General features: G+C 42.5%; 1 protein-coding gene across 1 annotated transcript in view; it reads left to right on the top strand.

Moving 5' to 3' along the window:
* The window catches only part of LOC109930871 (protein kinase C epsilon type), a 229,968-nt gene that overhangs the window by 41,919 nt on the left and 163,333 nt on the right, over positions 1–24,716 (top strand). Inside the window, exons 6-9 of the mRNA XM_048601242.1 lie at positions 4,518–4,660; positions 9,729–9,825; positions 13,938–14,143; positions 18,102–18,275. Coding sequence (XP_048457199.1) covers positions 4,518–4,660; positions 9,729–9,825; positions 13,938–14,143; positions 18,102–18,275 — 620 coding nt within the window. The remainder of the gene's footprint in view (positions 1–4,517; positions 4,661–9,728; positions 9,826–13,937; positions 14,144–18,101; positions 18,276–24,716) is intronic.

Here is a 24,716-nt window from a genome sequence, read left to right as displayed (position 1 = left end):
GAACAATGATGACACTTTTCTTAAATAAAATCAATTTTCTATTAGGGTGAAACAGTAGTTATTTAATTACGTCTTAGTTACAACAAAGAGCATCTTTGCCCAGGGAATTGGATGATGTCGAGCATAAATGTTAGCTTTCACAATTCAAGTTGATTGGATCAAAGTCTTTTACTGCCTGTAAGGGCCTGATGTGAATGAACTTGGGTTTTTTGCAATCAACTGTAGTGCGTGTGGCCCTGCACCACTACATTTGCCCAAAATTGAACAGTGTAATAGTGACAGGCTTGTTCAGGAACTGGGCCAGAACAGCCCCACTTAATGGCAAGGTGTCATCTTCTGAGGATGAAGCTAAGTAATGTAATTGGAACAGAGGAAAGCTACATATGTTCCTTGGCCATGTTGCAGCTGACTGAGTAATGCTTGTTGCTGATGCCAGGTGCCTACGTTGGATGGTTTTTCATTCTCCAGCATTAATAAGAAGAAACTCTGTGACTGCTGCCAACTCCAAGGAAATGACGATGTTTTCTGGATCAGTCGGTTTCCAACTTCTGAGTCTATGTGCTGTGATGTACAGGCACTATAAGCTGAACCTTAAGTGTTTTTTTGGTGAAATGTGATCTGTATAGATCTCTTTTTAAGGGATTCACACCATGATAATGAGTTAGATTTCTGGCTGTACCTTACAAATTTTCACTCCATGGGCATTGGCCATAGGCAACCCACGTCCACGGATATTGGTGTTCAACTATGTGGAAGCCTCTAAGAACCCTTTTGACACATTTCCGATTCACTTACAAGATGCTTCTGCACTTCAAGGCATTATCTCAGGCTGGACTGGTAACTAGTATGGGCAGATCACCTTGCATTCAGGGACACCCAGCTCATGAACAGGACCAGGCTGCTTTCTGGCCTGTTTGCCTGTTGTCATACAGCTCCTTCTCACTCGGAGCCGACCTGTACGCTCACAGCATTCCTGCCTTGCATTATCTTGCCTTGTCTTTTTACACTTTGACCCCTGAACCAGAGATACCAGGCTCACAGTATTGCTGTCTCACCTTGTTGTTTCACACAGCCACAAAGCCATGAAGCTGGTTATGGTTGTCCACAGACCTTGATCAAAAGCCAACGGAGGTAGCCTTTAGACAGTGGGCCCCTGCACAGTAAGTCAGAGGCAGCCTCTGATGTCAGTGCAGGAGCTTGGACATGGTCAGTCAGCCACTCAGGGCATTTATGGTCAGGTTTCTCTCCTTGTAAGGACTGAAGAGCCAAATGCTGGACCACCCACCATCCATCTTGACCATTTCTGCCCTATCCTGGGCTGGTTTCCTCCTGGAATGAGAGAGGCTCAGGTATTAAGGAAGATGAAAATGGGAGGCATGGCTATTACAATTGGTGCAGGTAGGGAGTTGCCCCAAGAGAGTGAGTAGGAGGCACAGAGGGTATGCAAGGTCAGTAGTGTCAGAGATTACAGTGGGTGACAGCGAGTAGAGAAGGTTTTGCATGAATTAGTGAGAGTTGTCAAGCACAAGCCTCAATGGGAAGTGGGTAAGTAGCAGAGATAAAGTGAGTGTGAGGTAGCACTTATTCTGGCAGATTGGAGAAGGATGGTGATTTCTTTCTGACAATGCTGTGCATCCCTTCAGGTGACTGGGACTACACTAACCCAGGTGGCAGCCTTGGACTGGGCTGGCATGGTCTGGTGTAATGGCCTCCATCCCTGGCCCTGGGGAAAGGGTGCATACTGTATCTACATCCTGCCATGCATCAGGACCTACAGGTTCCTGCCCTTTATGTATTTCACTTGTTTGCAACTCTGGGGCAAATGTCAGGAACTCTGTGCACGGCACCTTTGAATGGGCGCTGCTTGTCTGGGTTAATAATGACCCTTAAAAGATGGTCCCAATGCCAGGAATGCTGGTCAATACCAGGATATCTCGGCAGTGGCACATTTTCTGGGAATGATGCTTGTATCATGGTACTAGAATTGAACAAGACGGACAGGGTAGGTAGTTAATGAGACAGGTTTGGTAAGACATGGTGAGATAACTTGCTCAGCCTCACAATGACTTCTTTCAAAATATTGAATGCAGCTGGCACTTAGCCAAAAATAAAACATAAGATTCATCCCAGGGTTCCAGTTTAAAATTTTATCCAAGCAATGGCCACTATCTGTACAACAGTTCCACCATACTGGACTGTAATATCATCTGAGACACTATTTGCTTAACCACATGGTTGGACTCGAATCCTTGGTGTTCTGAGAACCGCACTGATGCAGTCACAAAATGTTTAAACATACATATTTGCAATTAACTGCAGCTCAGCGATGAACTCTTCTGAGTAATTGTTGGAGGAACATTAGCAATGTAGGATGAATTGTCATCCATGTCGTGCTACTTATTCTTCTGGAGGCTGCAAACCACCAACTCAACACATCATTCAAATATCAGCAGCGTGATGGCACCCAGCAAGCTGTCTCCATGTATCTCATTTCCATTAATGACCCTTCCAACCCCAGGGACTGCTGAGTAAAGAGTGTTTGTAATCCCCTTGACAGCAATAGAAGACACTTTGGACTACAGGTTTAGAGAAAGCAGGTTTTGGTTTGCCATGGGACTACTGGCCATAATATGTGAAAGTAATGCCATTAAGGCCTAACATTATGGTGGCACACATCCGTCTAATTTTACTCAGCAACACTGGAGCCTAAATAACAACAATGGTGTTCTCTCGAAGTGCCTGAAATAAGCTTGGGCCCTGTGCAAACACAAAATTGGGCTGGACCTCCATTTCCATTAATCTCCTGTTGAAAGGGGTGCAGTGGCTCAAGATCAAAATACTAAACATCAGCAAGCTGCCCAAAGCTGCTCAAGAAGCTATATGCAGCTAATGTGCCTAATGTGAAGAAGGCTCAAAGTACAAGTAGCAGGTGTACCATGAGTATAACAAGGGAGACTGGTCCTCAGATTTTCTGAAATTTGACGTAACTATCATATCTTTTAATAAACGTTTTGAGAAAAGATTTTCATCATTCACTTTTGTAGTGAACCATGTCCTTTCTATACATTCCCTACATTTCCCTGATTCTGTACAAATAATGAACAAAGATAATCTTCCCACTTATAACATTCTGCTTCTGCTTGGGGAGGTGATGGCCTAGTGATATTATCGCTGGACTGTTAATCCAGAGATCCAGATAACGTTCTGTGGACCCGGGTTTGAGTCCCGCCACAGCAGATGGTGGAATTTGAACTCAATAAATATTTGGAATTAAGAGTGTAATGATGACTGTGAATCCATTGTTGATGGTTAGGAAAAAACCCATCTGGTTCACTAATGTCCTTTAGGGAAGGAAACTGTCATCTTTACCTGGTCTGGCCTACATGTGACTCCAGACCCACAGCAATGTGGTTGACTATGAACTGCCCTCTGGGCAATTAGGGATGGGCAATAAATGCTGCCTTGCCAGTGACGCCCTCATCCTGTGAATGAATAAAGGAAAAAAAACTAACTAATATTGACAAAAGAGTCTAAACTAATCACTGATATAACAAGGTGTAGAGCTGGATGAACACAGCAGGCCAAGCAGCATCAGAGGAGCAGCAAGGCTGACGTTTTGGGCCTAGACCCTTCTTGAGAAAACTAATCACTGATCAGATCTTACCTTCTAATCAAAGTCAGAAATGGCTAATGATTATTAAAATATTATTTGCAGTTGCTGTTATGAAACAGAAGATTTTTAAATTATGTTAAGTTTGAACTGGTTCAGACTCTATAGTATTTCTTTTGTAATCCTGGGAATCAACTTAAACAGTTTCAGTAAAATCTGTTTATTTCTCCACCTTCTCTTACTGTCCAGTTAAATGTAGACAGAATTTTCAGTTTGAGATTTGGTACTGTTCGGAAAGTTAAAGCAGAATGTCATCTTTGAGTCTGATTTACTTGGGAGAAGGGAGAGAAGAGACCAGAAACTCTCAGCAGCGGCAACTTCAAATATCATTCCCAACATATACTTAACAAGTGATGGTTTCAGGATGTTCACATCAATTACATCAAATTTTCAGGATCTTCACATCAATTACATCGCATTTTCAGGAAGTTCATTTAGCAATAAATTGATTTATTTTGGAATAGAAACCATTTTCTTATTACCATTTCTCAGCATATATTTCTGATGAATTGGGTTCAGAGTGCAATATTATTTAACTTTGTGTGGCTCACTTGTGATGATGAGAGCTGTGTATGAAATGTCAAAGGAGCCAATAATGAAGTCATGTAATTTATACTATTTACCTGGCTTCTTCTTTCTTGGGGAAGGTCACTCTTTGATAACCATTTCACTTCTGTTTATTTGTTCATAAATATCGAATTATCTCTGTCAAAATGCTGGGTGTAGTCGTCAAAGTACAAATTCAGTTCTAGCTTTCACCTTTAGCTTTCAGTTTAAAACAAAATAGTTGCTGCAAAGCCAGACAAATCCCATGTTTGTTAATGAAATGTTCCCATCCTTTATGTAGTATGCAAGATGAATGTCCACAGACGTTGTGAGACCAATGTGGCACCAAACTGCGGAGTTGATGCTCGAGGGATAGCTAAAGTGCTAGCAGATCTCGGTGTTACTCCAGATAAGATCACCAACAGTGGACAACGGAAGAAAAAGGTAGAGTATTAAAAGCGAGAATGTGCACTTTGAATGTGTGACTGAGTGAGCAATAATGCGCTGTCACATTATAGTACTCTGTATAACTGAGATCCGGTTCCCCAAACATCAAAACCAGTTGTAAAATACATTGTGGTTGTGGTTCCTATCCAAGACAGCAGTGTCAGCACACAAACATATGTGTACGTATTTGGGTTTCTCTCTAAAATGCTTTTGGTAATGGCTTTATAGTTAACTTTCAGATTTGATCCCTAATCTCTGCTGATTAGCCTGATTTCCTTTGGGATGGCACTGCTGGCCCTGGCATTGTTCTCAGCAAGTGCTGGGAGGTTACATGGTCGGTGGGGGGAGGGCATGTGGTTTGGTGGGAGGGATAGGCTGGGTTGGGTGGTTGCAGATCTTTTCCTGACTCAGCGTGACAGAGCCTTTCCCCCTTTCCACTCTTCAGGTGGAGCCTTCCCATTGTGCAAACATAGTTCTGCAGTTCTTAGCGTCTCTCACGCAATTACACGGTTCTCAGCTCTTTATGTATGTGTGCATGAGGAGAGTGGTGAATCTTACAGCCAGAGCAGATTCAGGCAGGAACTCATCCCCAGACTCCTCCCCAACCTCTGTTAACTTGCAGGACTAAAGGACCTGGCACAATATTCAAAGGGCACCCAGATGGATGTTCACTCCCTTCAAGCCAGGAACATCTGTTAAATTGGTTGCCTGCAGATAAACATTCTGGTCTTTCTACCATTCCCCTTCCCCTTTCAGCCTGCCTCCCTTTTCCATACAGGCTTCCACCCGTGAACCAGCCTCCTTATGCATTCACATTATGATCCAGTCTTCTGCTGTCAATCACTGCGTCTTCTCAAACTTATTGCTGCTTATTCTCATGGCATAGCAGGGGCCAACGCTCCCCAAAGTGGACACAATAGTAGCTGCTCACTCCAAAGTGCAGCAGGTACAGTACCTGCACACTTGTTTTCTGCATTTGAGATTCAAAGGCATGTATTTCTCACTTGGAGAGAATTTAATTGGGAATGGGCACCTAATTCTGGTGATCTAGCCTTTTAAAGAACATTCCTGAGATGCATATTCGTGCAAAAGGACTTCCTGATGGCTCGCTGACATTCCTCTAAATCTAAGAGGATTTAATTGCACAAGATCATCCCACCATTAGGATTCCAGATTTGGGCCTTGCCCACAATGAGGTTCCCCTTCACGTCTTGCTGCCTGCTTCCAGAGCAACACAAGATTCTGCCCTTTGTTTTCACAATCCTCACTAAGGGAATGTACTAACAAACTTTTGTTTGTTTTCCTAAGTGAGTATTGGCGTTATCAGCTCTCAGGATGGTACTCCAATGTGTTGTGTCATGTATTAACCATGTCTTGTTGCATATGATCAACCGCATTGCCCCATTCAACAATGTTACTATTAACCCAAGTGCAAAAAGGAAATCCTTGGATATAATTCTTTCTATATGTATATTAAAGACCCAATTGCATCAAAAATGAAGATGCAGTGAATAAAGTACCTGAGTCCCTAGGGTTTTCTGTGGGCATCCAGCTGATGTTCACTGGAGACGAGATGGAATGGGCTTACAAATGGGGTTGATGACCTCAACCAACGTGTTCATCCTGATGGAACTTTCACGGAGACCTCCCTCTTGGCAGCTCTGGTACATGTGTGAAGTAAGTATTAGGTCTCTTCCTCCAGGCAAATCAGTTTGCTAATGACAGAGATTGGATTGAGCAGCACATTTCAGGAGGACCCAGCTACATTCCGTGGCCTCTCTCAAAAACCTCATACAGCTCCATTCTGAATTCTCAAACAAATCTGCATTCCCTTCACCTGCTAGTATGCTTCAGAGACTGGCAACTCTGTAAAGCTAAGTGCCTCCAAGAATTTAACTTCGTTTCATGCTTTGATAATGTCTGCTCATATGTTTGGTCTTAATTAATCTATCTAGCTCAAATAGCTTATCTACGTGGACAGAGTCTAGTTCTTCCATTATTGAAAAGGCTTCAACCACATTTTCCTTGAAGTTAACACTTTTCGAAAATAAATGTCCCCAGCACTCTTTCCCAGTCATTACTTACTGTTGGTAACGTCTTCCTTCTGAAACTCATCTTCCTCCACCTACCTGGACAGAACCATTAATGAAGCTCTCATGGATGGAACTTTTTCATTTTAAGGAAAATAATCTGACGGAGGTTGCCATTGAATATTGTTCTGTTGATTCCAAAACCAGTTTGAGAAAGTGTTTTGCAGTTTACAGTGAGACAGAGAGTGTATCAGCCTTATTGAGTGCTGGAAATCACAGCACTCGAACAAAAGATGAAAGCAGTGGATAAAGAAGTTTCCTTTCATGTGATTGTTTAAGAATTATCTACCATTGTATTCTTATAGTCGAGACTGGAGAGGCCAAGCTGGGAAGGCAGAAAAAGCAGCAAAGCATTGCTGCTACAGGGAACGTCAGTGCAGACCACCACTTTTTATGAGCCTTAACTCCTCCTAAGGTAGTAGCACCTTAGGCTGAGGAGTGCAATTAAAACTGGGCTTGTGCCAGTGGCAAAACTTCAAATAAAGAAGAATGGTGGTTAGGGAAGAAATTTGCTTCCTCCAGGACTCAAGCAGTTAACTGCGTTAAAAACCACAGCCTTAAATGATTTTTTTTCCTGTTGTTTTGTATGATTGCTATTTTCCCATGGCCTTGAGGCAGAATGTATTTCAGATCTCCCTTAATCCATTCAGCTCTGCTCCTTGTCCTGTTTTTTTTCGCTCCATTGCTGCCAATCGTATAACCTTTTGAATGAAGGCCAATTGTCTTTGCATCTACCTTCACTTAAATAGATAGAAATAAAATCTCATACTGTCAGCAGAACTTGGTATGATAAATAAATTAATTTTAGTGGTTATTTCTTGAAAGTTATTTTGTATTTCTGTTGATGCTGTGTGACCAGTCATAAAGGATGGAAATAGAACAAGAATAGGATTTTAAAATGTTACAAAGAAAATTTGTTAGCTCACATAACAAGATTGAGATTTATACATACTTAATGAGAGCTAGAGCAATTTATATCTCATGTTTGGTAAACTTAACTGTGTGTCTGAAGCTCATTCTTGTCTGGTCGCAGTAAAGCTAGCAAAATACTTGCACAATGCCTTAAACATTAACAAAGTAAATGTTGCAAAATAAAATCACGTTTCATGCCTTTTTGGCAGAAATCCAATTCTTCTCCTTCCTCCCCTGTACTCCCTCCCAGTGTGTGGTCTCTGAGTTCAACAACCATTATTACCCCAAACATGATATCAAGTAAATGATTCTTTCATTTAAGTGACCCAGTGGATAGACCCTTATTTTCCCTGGTATCTTCATACTGCTCGTTTGCAAGCAGGTTCTGTATTATTAAGAGCTAATCAGCCATTACACCGCCAGTGCGGGACTGGCATAGTACATCAGCTGGAAGGTTGGCAACGGGGAGAAATTGTAGGATGAAAACATAAACACCAGAGCAGGCTTGATGAATGTGAGAAGGTGACTATTTGTATTCGGTGTGGACAAGTGTCTCCCCCCACTCCCACACCAGGATCACCACTACCCACACAGCCACACATTGCTTCTTACCTGATCGCCTCAGGCATTTCCCTTGGGCACTCTGCAATGGCCTCCTGTTACCTGAGTTTCTTTCTCCACCTACTAGCCAGGGTCAATATTCAGAAGAGATTCTTTCCTTAGTTAATCCTGTTAAAAATTGGACTTGCAACTCAAAACAGTGCCAGGACAAAAATGCCTTGGGAACCTCTATCTTACCGGGAACTAAGGGAAAGGTCCTCAGCATGTCTTTGGCTTATTCCTGCCAAGTTGAAGGGAGGTATGTGGTAGAGTTACTGGGCTGAGCAGGAGTGTCTGCTATGTGCTGTTGGAAAATATCTGGGGAATTCTTGCCAGAGTTAGCCAGAGTTCCATTGAAGCACAGGAAAAGTTTCAAAAACATCAGTAGTCAAAGTTTATTGTTCGTTGGCATGAGCTCAAGACCAGTTATATCCATTGGGAGCTGAAGAAATAACAAATTTACTTGATCATTAGACCCTTTGTGCATTTCTCTTCTGACCTCAAAGTGGCAGGATGCTGTAATTTTTCCAGGCCTATGAAAGACTTGGACGATGCACTCCAATTTTACAAATAACCCCATCTCCATAATTTAATGTCGGTATTTCCACTCTGCCAAACTATGCTGGCAGACAGGCTTCCCTTCGAATAGATATTGAATTTCCTTGCTCTAGTTTACAGGCATAATGCTAGTGAACCAAGGCCCAACTTTGGGGACCTCTGTTGGGTTCAGTCACACTTCAGCCCTCCCAGTGATAGTCTCCTTACATTGATAAATGTGTGGCTGATGTCTGCTTTTGACCCTGACAGAACTTGTTCTGCAACAAGTTTGACAGGTGGCTGACACTAACAGAATGTCACTTCTCTGCAGTTCCAGCTGTGAAGCTAGGAGGAATAGAAGTGTTCCCAGACTATTAGCAATTGCCTGCACCCCCTCACCAGTTGCTAAAACTCCTGCTCTGAGATTCACCTTTAGGCAAAAGCAGGCAAAGCAAGCCACCTGTTATTTGCACAATCAGAACTCTTTCATTTAAGTGGATTGGCTCCCTGTTTGTTTTCAATTATCATTCATTTAGGATACAAATGAATTGCACAAATATGCAGTGTTCTTCATTTCAAAATTCATAACTAAAGACCATTTAAGGCGGGTATGCAAAATATTCAAATCTATTTGGACCCCTTTTACGCACCCAGAAACTAAGTTATAACAGTGATGACGTGATTTACTCTGTGAAGCAACGAAAGCATTGGTCAGCCTGCTGTACTTTGTTTTTCAGGTTTTTGATGAACACAGTGAAATACATTGAATATAAATGTCATTTCCAATAAAATAATCTCAAAATTATTTTGTAGCAACTTTGTCAAACGTAAGCGAACTGTATCTTCATTTTGTGTAGTGCTGCTGCACCAGTGTTCTAGCATAGTGTAAGCAACATGTTTGTTATATGGGCTTCTTTCCTCTTCAGTTGAACACAGGTCAGGACCCACAGCAATCGATCCCTGGAGCTTCACCATCTGAAGAAGACAGATCGAAATCAGCACCAACATCCCCGTGTGATCAGGGTAAGATCAACAAATTGTCATTTATGATTCAGCCTCCTCTCCTCTCCCCACCCCATCTTTTCCACTTTATTGTGGAATCATCGGCATCCTTGTCACGGTGGCTCAGTGGTTAGCACTGCGGTCTCATAGCGCCAGGGAACCTGGGTTTGATTCCACCCTTGGGCAACTCTCTGCATGGAGTTTCCACATTCTCTCTGGGTCTGCATGGGTTTCCTTCCACAGCCCAGTGACGTGCAGGTTAAGTGGATTGGCTGTGGGAAATGCAGGGTTATGGGGCGGGGATTTGGACCTGGGTGGGATGCTCTTCAGAGGGGTAGTCTGGACTCATTGGGCCAAATGGCCTGCTTCCAAAATGTAGTGATTTTGTGCTCATCATTTTCAGAACAAAAACTACCATGATATTTTCAGGCATTGCCATGGTCCAATGAGTAAAGGCATAGATCATGCAGTCAAAGACAAGAGGTTCTTTTGTTTTCTCTCCCTCCTCCTGATAAGTAAAGATTTTGGCTATCCATACTTTGCAACATAATTGTAAACACAGACAGAAGGCACTTCCCTTCAGCTGCTGACCTGAGGACTGACCATACTCTTCCAGCTCAGTCTTAGACATTCCCTTAGACATTTCCCTGAAAATTTTTGCTGGAACCATGTGGACTGCTGTTTGAACCTCCAAAGTAACTGTATGTGGCTAACAAAGGACTCAATTACCAAGAACTGTGACTAGTTCAGAGCATGTTTGGTGTATATCTCAAATAAAGAATATTCTGCTTATTTATGGAACTTAAGGTTTACTGATCTGCTCATCAGTGTTTATATTTGGAACGTTCACAAAATCATCCAACGCCTCTTCTTGAAGTCCTTCCATAACTCAGTAAGTGAACGTATTGCCTGATATGATGCTGTTCCCATATTCAGTCCCCAGTCTGTGGAGAATTAACTGTTTACAGCCATGATAGGGGCTACAATTTAGGTCAGTGCCACTGGGCCAGGAAGAGGAAGAATGAAACAGGATGTCCAATTCAAACTAAAATAAAACAAAGAACTGTGGTTGTTGAAGATCTGAAACGGAAATAGAAATTGCTGGAGAACCTCAGCAGATCTGGTAGCATCTGCTGAGAGAAAGCAAGTTAACATTTTGAATCGAAACGCTAATTCTGCTTTCTTTCCACAGATGCTGTCAGACTTGCTGAGTTTCTCTGACAATTTCAGCTTTTGTTTCAGGATGTCTAATTCAACTGGATCAGGATATAGTGGCCCCCTTATGTGCATGTTATGTTCCGTTATAAGAATGTGCATGTGCTGGTCAAGGAGGTGGGTACAGAAGCATTGCACTACAATACAAGTCTTTCAACACATCTGTTTGTTCGAGTATTCACTCTTGGGATGTGGGTGCTGTCGAGAAGGCCAGTGTTTATTGTCCATCCTGTGTTGCCTCCTCAGAAGCTGGTGATGGACCTCCTTCTTGAACTGCTGAAGTCCATGTGATGAAGATACACGTACCTTCCTTTTAGGTGTGATGTTCAAGAATCTTGATCTTGCAGTGATTGTTCACCAGTAAATGGGTCTAGACTGGGTTAATCCTGAGGAATACAATAAGCACCACCCACTGTAATGATGCCATAAGGACTACAGTTTAGGATGTCAATGGAGTAAAACCTAACATCCGGTCCTCCTCAAAGTCAACAATAATGTAACCTGCAACTAGTTGCTAACATACACTAAACTATATCTTGTTAACTGCAAGAAACTCTTCTAGTTACAACAGGAATTGGTTTTCCCGTCCTGTATAAGACCAAGAAGTGCCTGTAGTTTCCTGCACTTAAAAGGGATGGTGGCAGTAACGTTCACTGAGATCACAGCATTTACAACGTAGTGAGCTGACATGCTCATTCAAGAAGGTATGAAAGTGGAGCTGGAGCAAGTCATTGCAATGCCAGTGTTTTACATCAGTGTTATCTGCCATTGTATAAGATGCAAATACCCAATCCCCATAGTCTGTACCTGATCTTAGCTATCGACTGCCAAGTGGGGCAAAAAGTGAGATACATTCAGCTGGATATGAGAGATTTTAGGGCCGTTAGTCTACCTCTCAGAAGATTTGACAATGGGGTTTGCAGTTATGGGCTGGATGTTATATTTCTTGATGAGGTGAGAGAAGCAGAATGAAACCTCATGGACCACTTGCTCCTGCTCCCATCCCTGCCATGTCCCTGTGTCTAGTCAAGCCTATTAGATGGCCTGTTAGTGGCTATCTGATGGGAAAGAGGCCAATTATAGGTGCTTCCTGAACACAAATGCTTCCCTTTGCTCCCTTCCAACTTTGCAGTTATAATCAGGGACAATTTCTCTTGCCTGTGTTTAAAAGCCATAATACAGTCAGTAGCTAATGTCAGGGCATCATATAACAAAGAGCCGATGCCACAGTCATGGCTTGAATTGTAAAGGTTCCCTGCTTTCAGAAGCAGTCTTCATTATTCATTGAAAGTATAACATTTTTAAAAATATCATTTATAAAATTGTACCAATTTTCCTCTCAGAATGGGCTAGTACATTCAACCACAGTCTCTGAGGCAGGCCTGTTCTACGGTCTTTGGCTCTGCATTATGGCTGGTATGAAGGACTCTAAGACATTGTTACATCCAACAACCACAAAATGCAGCAGGCGACAAGCACTTACAGATGGTTGAGTTGTTAACTTGTTAATTAACGTTTTCAGAGCGATGAGCATGCACCTTACATGTTATTGGACAGTGGTATGAAGATGTTGGGAAGTTCTGCCAGTGCCAGAGGAGGTGGTGCAGCACACTCAATTTGAGAACTTCAAATGCAGTCCAGAGTTTTAATGCAGTAAATAGTAAAGATCTGATTCAATTGCCCTGTCTTTCAAAAATAGCAGAGCCTCAAATTAAGACAGTTAACTGAAGAATATTTAATCATACATTTTTGCACATGTAGTGTAGAATCAGAATTTGTAATATATTATAGAAGAGCAGGAGATATATATTTGTACCAAAAGTGATCCAGAAAGTAAAGACGAGGAAAAAGGAAGAGAATAGAACTAAATTGGTTGTTCTTTAAGAGAATCGGCACACCTGAATGGGTTAAATAGTCTCCTTCTGAGCTGTAAAATATTATGAGCTGGATTTAATGGGGCACTGTTGTCCTGGCTCCTCTAGCAAAAATGGCAGGGGAGCACAGCCAACTATCCTGCAACTATTTAATGGATGATTGGACCTCAACCACTCAGCACCAGGACGTCCTGCCTCAGAGCGGCTGGCCAATCAGTGGCCACTGTCGGTGCTGCAATGAGACTCAGAAGATGGCGAGCTGCCTTCGTGCCAGGACCAGAGTTGAAGCTGTGAACTTGCCTGGACCAAGCTGGAGGGGCCTGCGGAATTGTGGGCAGGGAGAGGCCTGTGGACTGAGAATTAGACCTTTCGGGGACTGGGTCCTCTGACGGACCCAGGCGATGCATTCAAGAGAAACCACGCCCTCCCCCTTGCCCTACTGCCATCCTGGTGAGAACGCAGCTATCCTGCATGCTTGACATGGATTAAAACCCTCCATTGGGATGAAACCCTTAGGTATTAATTACTGTCCACAGCCTCTGCTAAAATTGCGATGGGCAAGGGGCAGCTTGTAGGCAGCAAGCATAGTGCCAGTTGTATTCTACATGTTCCCCCACTCATTTTGTCTGCAAATGCTCTGCTGGGGTGGGGGTCAGTAGATGGGGGAGCATATTATCTAGCCCCATGATTCTCAATCTATCACAGCTACATCTCACCCGCATCTCATCACAGCCAATCACAGTGGTATTCCCCCGAGTGCAGCAGTAAACTTCCTGCCTTCATTATTTTAAAAAAACACTTCATTAGAGGATAAAGAACTTATAGGCTGTCCCTGGCATCTGAGTGGTGCAGTATAAATGTATGTTCTTTTCTCATGGTTAGAGTGGTGTGTATCTGTGGTTTGAGGGCTGGAATGGAAGTGAGTAAATTAGAAGAAAATTAATGATAAACAGCTGGTCTTTTGGTAACAAGTGAAAATTTATTTGAATAACAACACTTAAGTGAACTTAAGACCTACTACAAATGTTTATTTTGTTCCCTCAGAGCTCAAAGAACTTGAAAACAACATTAGAAAAGCGCTTTCGTTTGATAATAGAGGTGATGAACACAAAGGAGCAGGAGCAGATAAACAAGTGCTAACACCTGGTGAAAATGGGGAAAATGGAGAGCTGAAACAGTTCCAGAACAAGCATTATAATTTAGAAGACTTCTCCTTCATTAAAGTGTTAGGGAAAGGCAGCTTTGGCAAGGTGAGTGTTGTGCTGTAGGGAATCTCAATATTTGTTTCAATATCATACCATGTCAAGGAAATATTCTCCATTATGAATGTTAAGTATCCCTTCTGTATTTACCCCAGTTAAGTTGTTCTCACCAGTATTTTCATTAAAGTAAACTGAAAGAACTCTATGTCAAAGTGGCTGGCACAGTGGGTCAGTGGTTAGCAGTGCTGTCTGACCCAGGTTCATTTCCAGCCTCAGGCAACTGTCCATGTGGAGTTTGTACATTTTCCCCATGTCTGCATGGGTTTCCTTGAGATGCTCTGGTTTCCTTCCACAGTCTAAAGATACGCAGGATAAGCGGATTAGCCATGCTAAATTGCCCTGTGGTGTCAGGGATGAGCAGTTTCGGTGAATTAACCAGGGTAAATATGGAGTTACAGGGATAGGGTGGGGGCGTCTTGGATCTGGTGGGATGCTCTTCAGAGGGTTGGTGCAGACTTGATGGACTCTATCTGCACTGTAGAGATTCTATGATTCTGTACCTGCCCTTCGTACCTGAGTTTGGGAATGACGTTACAACTTTACAAATATTCACAAGGCTGCGAGCTTCAGGGTAATTCTCCTTTTGAAATGTAATAGCTGTTAATGAGGTCTCCAAGCTGTGGGGAGCTGAGAGCTTCTTCAAGCTGGAGACTTGGTGCATTTAGGAGATAACTGCCATCAAGCTTTACCGCTGGACATCTGTTTCCTCATGAGGTAGCTGACCTCCCGCAATGAAGCCTTCCCTCACTACACACACACACACACACACACACTCTGTCTCTCATGCGTGTGCATGATGAACACAGCAGGCCAGGCAGCATCAGAGGAGCAGGAAAGCTAACATTTCGGGTCTGGACCCTTCAAGGAAGCGGGGACCTGTCCATCTCCTCTCCACCTATCTGCTTCTTTATCCACTTTCCATCATCGCCACCCCCCCCTCTCTATTTATTTCAGAGACCCCTTCCCCTCCTCCATTTCTGAAGAAGGGTCCAGACCCTTCTTCAGCTTTCCTGCTCCTGTGATGCTGCCTGGCCTGCTGTGTTCATCCAGCTCTACATCTTGTTATCTCAGATTCTCCAGCATCGGCAGTTCCGACTATCTCTACACAAACACCATTGTGTCTTTTGTGCTCAATAAACTGACCAATCACAGTCACGCCCTCTATCCCCGATAGGGATCACTGCAAGTTTGGGAGAGCAGGGATCACTGGGCAGTTCAGGTGAGGAAGGGATTACTTGGTCAGTGAGGGCGAGCAGTGTTCTTAATATGATTTCCCCACATCCAATCCAGCAGTAAACAAAGACAAACAAGACAAATACCAAACATAAATTTTACTACAGCTCTATCCCTCTGTTTTATCCATTTTCTCTGAGCACAGAAGGTCAGGTCATCACTGCCGGAGGGAAATGCTTCAGGTGCTGAATCCAGCTGGGAATACCAAGAATTGTTTTTTAGATTCGAACTATATTACAACACATAATAATTGTTTTCACATACAATTTGTAAGAATACAATTCTGAATTAGTAATTACTCACTAAATAATCTAAAGAAATAAATATTTCATTCTCCCTAAATAAATGAGCAGAATAAGTTTTGAATAGTGAAGGACTGGGAAATTCTTACATTATTCAGAAGGATTTGGGAAGCCTACATGAATGGTAGAAAGTGAATATGCCAGTACAGGTAAACAATTAGGAAGATAAACAATATGTTTGTTTTTGTGACAAAGGAATTAGAGTATGAGAATAAGGAAGCCTTACTGCAATTATTCAGGTCACCAATGAGGCTGCACCTTGAGTCCTATGTGCAGTATTAGTCTGCTGACGCAAGGAAGGACATACTTTGGCCAAGAAGGACTGAAACAGTTGTGGTCTTAGCTGGTTTCTGGGGTGAGGGATTGTTGCAGGAGGAGAGATGAGTGGGTTGGGCCTATATTCCTTGGAGTTTGGAAGAATGGGAGGAGTTCTAATTTAAATATATACCATTCTTAAGGGGCTTGACAGGGTAGGCACTAAATATTTCCCTTGACTTCTCGGACATACATCGCAGCCTCACAACAAGACATGAATCATTTGGAACAGAGATGATAAGAACATGATTCCTTGAAATTCTCTATTCCATGGAGCTGTGAATGCTCAGTCAGTGAATATCTTGAAGACAGAGAGTGATAGATTAAGCAAACTGAGGGATATGGAGATAGTGCCGGAAAGGGGGAATTGAAGTAGAAGATCAGCAATGACCTTGTTGAATGGTGGAACCGGTTCAAAGAGCCAAATGACCTACTCCTGCTCCTATTTCCTATGTTCTTATGTCCTTTAGTATGACAATCATTAGTTTCTTATAATAAAAACAGAAAATGCTGAGATCACTCAGCTGATCAGTGAACAACTGTGGAAGGAAGAGAAAAGTTAGCATTTTAGATGTTGACGCTTTGATAAAACTCACTGTGTGGTCCACTTGAATGTGGAGCTTAGAGGAGCAGACACTAGCCATCAATCTTCTCTTGATTATCCACTCAATCTCCCCAGTCATTCTCCCCCCACCAGCAGCTACTGGAGGGCCCTTACAGGAAGACAGTGAACCCAATGTCTTCTGTGGAAGTCTGATTGACATTTGCAGCATGCTGGTAATTTGACAACATTGCCTGATACACTTCAGGACTAAAGCTTCTAGCATGTTCTACAGAAAGCCGAATGAAATGAATTTCTGCCACCCAGAGTCCAGATTAGTTTTAATTAGTTTTAGATTAGACTTGATGGGTTAGCGTTGTACTGTTGGAGAAATTGTAAACTTATCCAGGGAGAAACTGTCCATTTTATATCCTGCCCAATGTTACTATTCACTAACTAATCTTTGCCCTAGGTTTGTGTAAGGTGCTATAGATATCTAGGACAAAATATCCTTATTGTATCTACTAATATCCAACATTGTCTTTTTGAAAATTTGTTATGGCAGTATGAATGGAACCCTGGGGGACGAGACTTTCCTGTCAATTTTGGGGTAGCACTGACAGGATTAACAGGAGGTCCCAAGCCCAGTTATGGTTAGCAAGCAGCCTCTCAATTCCATCAGCCAATTCAGAGGACCAACAAGTCCAGGAACCTCAGTAACCCTGAAGATGGGCTTTCTGAGGCAAACTGAGACACCCAAACATAGAATAGAATCCATACAGTGTGGAAACAGGCCCTTCGGCCCAACAAGTCCACACCAAACCTCAGAGCATCCCACCCAGACCCAACCCCCTTTAAGCCACCTAATCTACACATCCCTGAACACTACGGGCAATTTAGCATGGCCAACCCACCTAACCTGCACATCTTTGGACTGTGGGAGGAAACCAGAGCACTGGAGGAAACCCGCGCAGACACAGGGAGAATGTGCAAACTCCACACAGGCAGTCGCCCGAGGCTGGAATCGAACCTGGGTCTCTGGTGCTGTGAGGCAGCAGTGCACTGTGCCACCGTGCCGCCCACAAGGCCTCTTCTTAGAAGAGACATAAAATTAAACTAACAGTGCAGGACGCACAATGTTGAATATCCTTGGTAATAGAGAGGAAAGCCCTTCCGGGAGATTTCTGTGGCCACATGGGTGATCCTTCCTTCCTGAGGCCCCATCAATGGGGCATGGAGCTTGTGGTTGGCCAGGGGCTGCTACCCCTCTGGCAAGACGTCTGTGAGCCTGAAAAGTCATCCCTAAGTGGGGCCTTAAGTAATTTACATTTGCTATGCATCTCCATGGATCAGACAGCCCGTCTACATTCCAGTCCACTGCAGGGAAACATTCCCAGCAGCGGGAATGTGTTGGGGAGCCATTCTGATGAGACTCCCTGCTATTTTCCTATCCCGTTCTCTCTGCTTCCGATACAGGGGGCAGGAAAATTCTGCCCTTGGATTCTACATCTCTGGGCCCAGTTCTAATGTGACTGTTTCTGTTTATACATTGTAGGTCATGCTGGCTGAGCTAAAAGGTACAGATGAGGTCTACGCTGTAAAGGTGCTAAAGAAAGATGTAATTCTCCAGGATGATGACGTGGACTGCACAATGACTGAGAAAAGAATACTGGCATTAGCAAGAAAGCACCCCTACCTGACCCAACTATTTTGCTGCTTCCAGACAAAGGTATGTGTTTATGGACTAACACTTCATTCACCACAATATGCACAAAAACTGAACACATTATGATTATATGTGGAGTATTTTCAACATAAAGATGGGTACTGTCTAATTACTCTCAGGAACATTAAATCAGGACAGTCCTAAGTTTTATTTAGAGATCTATGCTGTTTTAGTTCATTTTGACTCAGATAGCAGTAAGCTGCAAACAGCCTCCATGCCCCGAGCTTAAAGGAGAAAAGTCACTTCAGCGTTTTTGCTGGTGGCCCATTGATCCATACATGTGTGTGTATTGACAGAAGGCAGGATCTGACTTGTTTATGGTGAACATGTGGACTACTTGCTAGCCATGACTTACAGCTTATCGATGATTGGTGAGTATTTGAGTGAATTACTGGAGGCACCCCATGGAACTAACCCTGATAAGGCATGAACATGCTTATAGAATCAAAGAATCCTTTAGTACAGAAGAGGCCCTTTGGCTCATCAAGCCTACACCTACAAAAACTACACTAAATCTACTCTTGTTCCAGTTCCCAGCAATAGGCCCATTGCCTCGAAATGTTATGACATTTCAAGTGCTCAACAACGTACTTTTTAAAGGTTGTGAGGTTACCCACCCCTACAGCCCTTCCAGGTAGTGCATTCCAGATTTCCAACACCCTCTGGATTTCCTCACCTCCCCACTAAACCTCCATTAAAATTGTGTCCCCTTGTTATTGATTCTTCAACTAAGGAGAACAGCTTCTTTCAATACACCCAGTCCATGTCTCTCAAAATGTTATAAACCTATATCAGGTCTCCCTTTAACTTTCTCTGCTCCAAAGAAAATAACCTCAGCTTATCTAGTCTCTTGTCATTGCTAAAGCAGTCCATCCGAGGTAACATTTTGGTGAATCTCATCTGCACCTCCTCCAGTGCAATCACATCTAGTGGCCAGAACTGCACACAGTACTCTAGCTATGGCCTAACCAAAGTTTTGTGTAGCTCCAACATAACTTCCCTTGTCTTATAATCTCTTTCTCAACTGATAAAGATAAGTGCCCCATATGCTTTCTTAACTACACCACTAACCTGTCCTGCCACCTTCAGGGATCTGTGGAATAGCACCACAAGTTGCCCCATTCCTGTGAGCTTCTTAGTTCCCCCCCACTCCCCGTTCATTGAGTACTTTCTTGTCTTGTTACTTCTTCTAAAGTGTATCTCCTCACACGTATTGGGGTTAAATTCCATCTGCCGTTGATCTGCCAACCTGACCACCCCAACTCTTTCTTCCAATAACCTAAGCACTACTTCCACACTACTTACCACCTGGCCAATCTTGGTGCCATCCACAAACTTAATTATCATCCCTCCACATTCTCATCTACATCGTTTATCTATATATCATGAACAATAAGGGAGCCAACAGTGGTCTAAGTGATATGCCACTGGACACCAGCCTCCAATCACGCAAACAGCCTTCTGCACACCCCTCTGCCTCTTGTTACAAAGCCAATTTTGAATCCAATTTGTCAAGTTATCCTGGATTTCATGTGCTTTTACGTTCTTTATCAGTCTGCCATCAGGTGAGACTTTGTCAAAGGTTTTGCTGAAATCCAAATAAACTATATCAATTGCACTATCCTCAACTGAAATCTGGTCACCTCAAAAATTCAACTAGATTTGTTAGGCATGACACAGCCATGCTGATATCCCTAATTAAACCTGGCCTCTCAAAATGGAGATTAATTCTCTCCTTCAGAATTTTCTCCAACAGTCTACCTACCACTGCTGTGAGACTCACTGGTCTATAGTTCCCTGGTTTATTCTGTCATCATTCTTGAAAATAAGCCAAGCGAGGGGAGCAGGTAATTGAGAGAAAAACAGAAAAATATGACTGAAGATAATCTGATTTTTAATCTGCTCTCATACACCCACTCTTACCAGCTTCAGCTGTTCCTGCAGGTCTACCAAATACTGATCTGTTGCAGTCTCACTAGTGCCATTCACTACGTCTGTGGAAAATTTCCAAGCTGTCATGCAGAGTACCAATATGGAGCTTCAGAAAATCTCTGATCTGCTCAGAGATTTATTTTAATTTTTGCTTTTAGAAATCATTCATTACTGCGAAAGCACATGTTCTACAATAATAGAAACAGAAATTGCTGGAAAAGCGCAGCAGGCCTGGCAGCATCTGTGAAGAGAAATCAGAGTTAACTTTTCAAGTCCAGTGACCCATCCTGAGGAGGTCTGAGAGGGAAGACTCTGATCATTATGGATTAAGTTAGCTGTTTGTAGTATCTTAAAGTATTCAGAAAATCTGTTGCTAATTACTTGAGCCAGACCGAGCTACTCATTTTTAAGACACATAAGTTTTTCCTAGTTTTGTAAAGTATTGACTCATGCTGCTGTAGGAGTAACAATAGCCACACCACGCTGCAATCAAGTGAATGCCATACTTCAATTTCTCAGCAGCCTTTTGTGTTATGTGCTCAAGCCACTGGAGTAGCAGGTCATTAAAGAGCTACGTGAAAAGACACTGACTGTATATACTGGGTGTATATTATTTTGGGCTTGTATTTATGAAATGAATTAAGTGTAAAATTGTTTTATTCTCATCTGGTCTCCAGAGAGTTTCTAAAGGAGTTGTGAATATGACAAAGCAAGGCAAATGAATGAATGATAGAGCAGTAGAAGATCTTTGCTAGAGTGTGGATGGTCTAGTTCTGAGTAGAAAATGGTGGGGGGTTATGGTAGAGCAGTTTAGGAGAAGCAGTGTTAGCTGAGTTACTGGCACACAGATGTGGGCTGATTGTCAAGATCCTCCTGGGGGGAGATGGTCATGTTATGCAGATTAGCAACACCAAAGCCTAGATTAATGTTCTGGGGAGATGGATTCAAATCCCACCCTGGCAGCTGGCACTAATTAAATTCAATTAATAAACCTGGAATTGAAATCTTGTCTTGGTAACACTATCTTCAATTGTTGTTAAAAAAAAAACATCTGGTTCACTAGTGTCCTTTAGGGAAGGAAATCTGCCATTCTTACCTGGTGTGGCCTACATGTGGTGCCAGACTGACAGCAACGTGGTTGAATCTTTAATGCCCTCTGAAATGGCTTAACAAGACACTCTCAGTTCATGGGTAACCCTGCATCTCTGGATAATCTGTCTCAACCTGTTCACGTGGCTGATGATTCTCTCTGTTTGTTAGTTTCTGCGGCTCTCCTCATAACCTAGCAATATCCTGCAGGAGGGAGCAGACTATCTTGGACCTTGACAGTCTCTCAAAGCTGTACACCAGGATACCCCCACCTTCTACGTCTCTCAAGCAGGTCCAGGAATCAGAAACATTATTTAAAAGCACCAAATGACTGCTCGGTGACTGTTCTGGTCAAGCCATGGAAATATTTATATCTGGTCTCTGCCAAAATTTGTTGCGTCATCAGCCAAAGTCTGCAAGGGAAATCCCTGATTTCTACCTGCAGCATGTTGCTTCTCTCCAAAACATCCTGGTGCAGGATGTAGCCATCGTGAGCACTGCCTGGAAAACAAAAAGATGCCCATCTCCATAAGACATTCTGGGTGATCTTATCGCTGTGTATTCAGGGAGTGGAACTTTCTACAGTTGGTGGGGAGGGGATGGACTTATTGGAGCAAGAGGATGTCAGGGATATTCCCTTGATATCCCCTCAGACTAGGGCAAGCCTTCAATGCTTGCCATTCCTGTTGCCTGCTCTGACTCGTGGAACCTGAGTTGAATTTATCAGCATGTTTCTGATCTACTTTATATAACAATGCGTAGTAAGTACAGTCGGTTCTGCTATAACGTGATAATTGTGTTCCTTTGCAACATCGCATTATAGAGAATTGTGCTATAGAAACAACAGGACCTATGGGAAAAGTGGGGTTTGGGGAAGACCATCAAAAAATATCACTCAAGATCGCTCAAAAATCACTCAAAACCCTAATACAAAGGATAGCGCTGTTTGAATAAATGTTTAATTCACATCTAATAGTGAAATAAAAGTAAATTTGACACCTTGCCTTGAAAAAATGTCAAGATGACTTGATTGGAGAGGAGATTTTGAGGTTGCTCTGTTATTAATGCAGGGGCTGAGAACTGTCATCATCATCACCTTCAGGTGCAATTGTGGCTGCAGGGTTAGAGCAAAAAATAATTAATCCAGAAGTGGATGGCTGTGGTTCATTGCCTTCTGAATGTTCCTGAGGGTCGGCTTAAGAAAGACATCCAGTTTTTGCTACTTTTCCCTTTTTCTTCTTCCAAGAAGAAGCTGTTCATAGGGTGCCAAATAAGATCTTATTCCACGAACTGTTACCATGCTGTGTTTTGCATTGTAATTGTTGTCCTCTAAGAGCTGCAACTGCTTCTCAGTTTCCCTCAGAATAGAAGACAAAATAGAAGTGGAAAAGTCTCATGGTGCTGCATCCTGGACTTCATCTTCTTCATCTTCAGCTTCCACTTCCCCCTCAGCGACAAGTTGTTGTAGATCAGCTGTAGAGAGGTCTTCACAGTGGTACTCAAGCTCTTCAACATCCTCACTCTCCATTTCTTCAAATCCAACTTGCTTTGCAAGATCAACACAATGTTCTTTGGTTCTTGGGAGCTCGTCTGATGGATCAATTAATTTTTTTTACTATGGGAGGAAATGCCATCGCATGCTCCTCGGCTGCAGCTTCATCACATAACTTTACATTACGAAAAGCATAGCGGTTCTTAAAACCAGCAAACCAGCCACTGCTAGCACTAAAGGCAGGCACATCTGCAGGATTTTCAGCTTTTTTAAATTAGATCTTTATGAATTAATGAGGCATTCTCTTTTATGGTGAGAAGGGTGGTCCCAGATCACTGTTTCATTTGATCTTCTATCCACACACTTAGAAGCTGCTCCATCTCCTCAAGTTCCTTTGTCCATGACCTCACAGATTTGCTAGATCTCAGACTTGTTCCAGTCATACAGCTTGCTTTAATCTTTTCTGCCTTACCTCTAATGATGTGTAAGGTAGACTCCTTTATTATTGTTACGCAAACATGTTCTCTCATTACCCTCAAAACGCATTATAGCATCAAGCTTCTCTTCCAGTGGTAAAGCCTTTCTTTTATGTTCAGCACCGCTTCTTGCTAACGTTCTTGTCAATTTGTCCTTGCATTTTGTGGGTAACAGCAGAATTTGCAAAAAAACCGAAAATCACGGAGTACAGTACCTCTCACAGAAAGCGCTTCATGACAAAGTCTGCAAAATGATCACATGATGCCGGTGCTGAGATTCTTTGGCGCCAACATTGCACACACTCAGGGCAAAGCCCGCGAAACGATCATGTGATGTCAACATGTACTCCTCCGCGCACCGATGGAATTGCGTTATAGCCAATACAAGTTCACATTTTTGAAATAACATTCCCCTGTTTGTCAGTCACATTACAGCCATTTCGCATTGCCAGAACACACGTTATAGCAGAACCGACTGTATATACTGCAAATGTGAACAACAACAGCCTGAAATTACCAGGATGAAAATTGCTTTCATTAAGGTGCTATCAGTGGTAAATTACTGTTAGGTGATATAATTGTGCTGTTCTATAAACAAACATCAGCATAAACATTTATTGAGAAAAATATGAGCAATTCATTTGCACAGAACATAAGGTGACCCTCTCAGATTCAGCATTACTCTTCATATATTTCTTTTACATTATTTAGCCGTGCCATTAATCCTGAACAACACATTATAATGGAAAGTTGCAGATGTTTGTCATGTGATAATGTGTATGATATTTGAATGTGTTTTGTTTCTAGTTAAGTATTTGTATTTTCCAAGGCAAAAGTTAGTATACTGACTTCTAAATAAAGCGAAGAAACTTTGTGTAACTTGAGCACCCATAGGCTTTAAAGATCAGTTTCAGGTACAGTGCGAGATGTACTTTTCATCATTCCCTGTTATCCTGGCCAAATGAAATGCTTCAAAAGTAAAGAAACCAGAAACTTCTCAAACACTGAATCTGTAAGTGTTATGGTCCTTGGCAATATCACAAGGGATATTTCACGTGACAAAATTATTTCCACCTTCTGTTTCAACTTTTCTCTAATTTCAATGAGTTTTTCAATTTTTAATTCAGGTGACCTCAAAAAAACTTCCATTTGTCAAAACAGCAAGTAAGTATGAAAGTATTTCCCCTGTACTTGTTGTGACTTCTGTGAATCTTGCATATTTGGATCAGAAGGATAAGCACGGAACAAAATTTGAGCAGAAAATGAGGCTTGAGAAAATAAGCAAAGCTACCAGAGATAACAAGGTGTAGAGCTGGATGAACACAGCAGGCCAAGCAGCATCAGAGGAGCAGGAAGGCTGACGTTTCGGGCCTAGACCCTTCTTCAGAAGTGGGGGAGGGGAAGGGGATTCTGAAATAAATAGGGAGAGAGGGGGAGGCAGATAGAAGATGGAAA

The sequence above is a fragment of the Rhincodon typus genome, chromosome 9 (genome assembly GCF_021869965.1).
Source record: "Rhincodon typus isolate 14 chromosome 9, sRhiTyp1.1, whole genome shotgun sequence".
NCBI lineage: Eukaryota > Metazoa > Chordata > Chondrichthyes > Orectolobiformes > Rhincodontidae > Rhincodon > Rhincodon typus.
The sequence above is the reverse complement of the archived record's forward strand: the minus strand, read 5'-3'. Positions and strand labels throughout refer to the sequence as shown.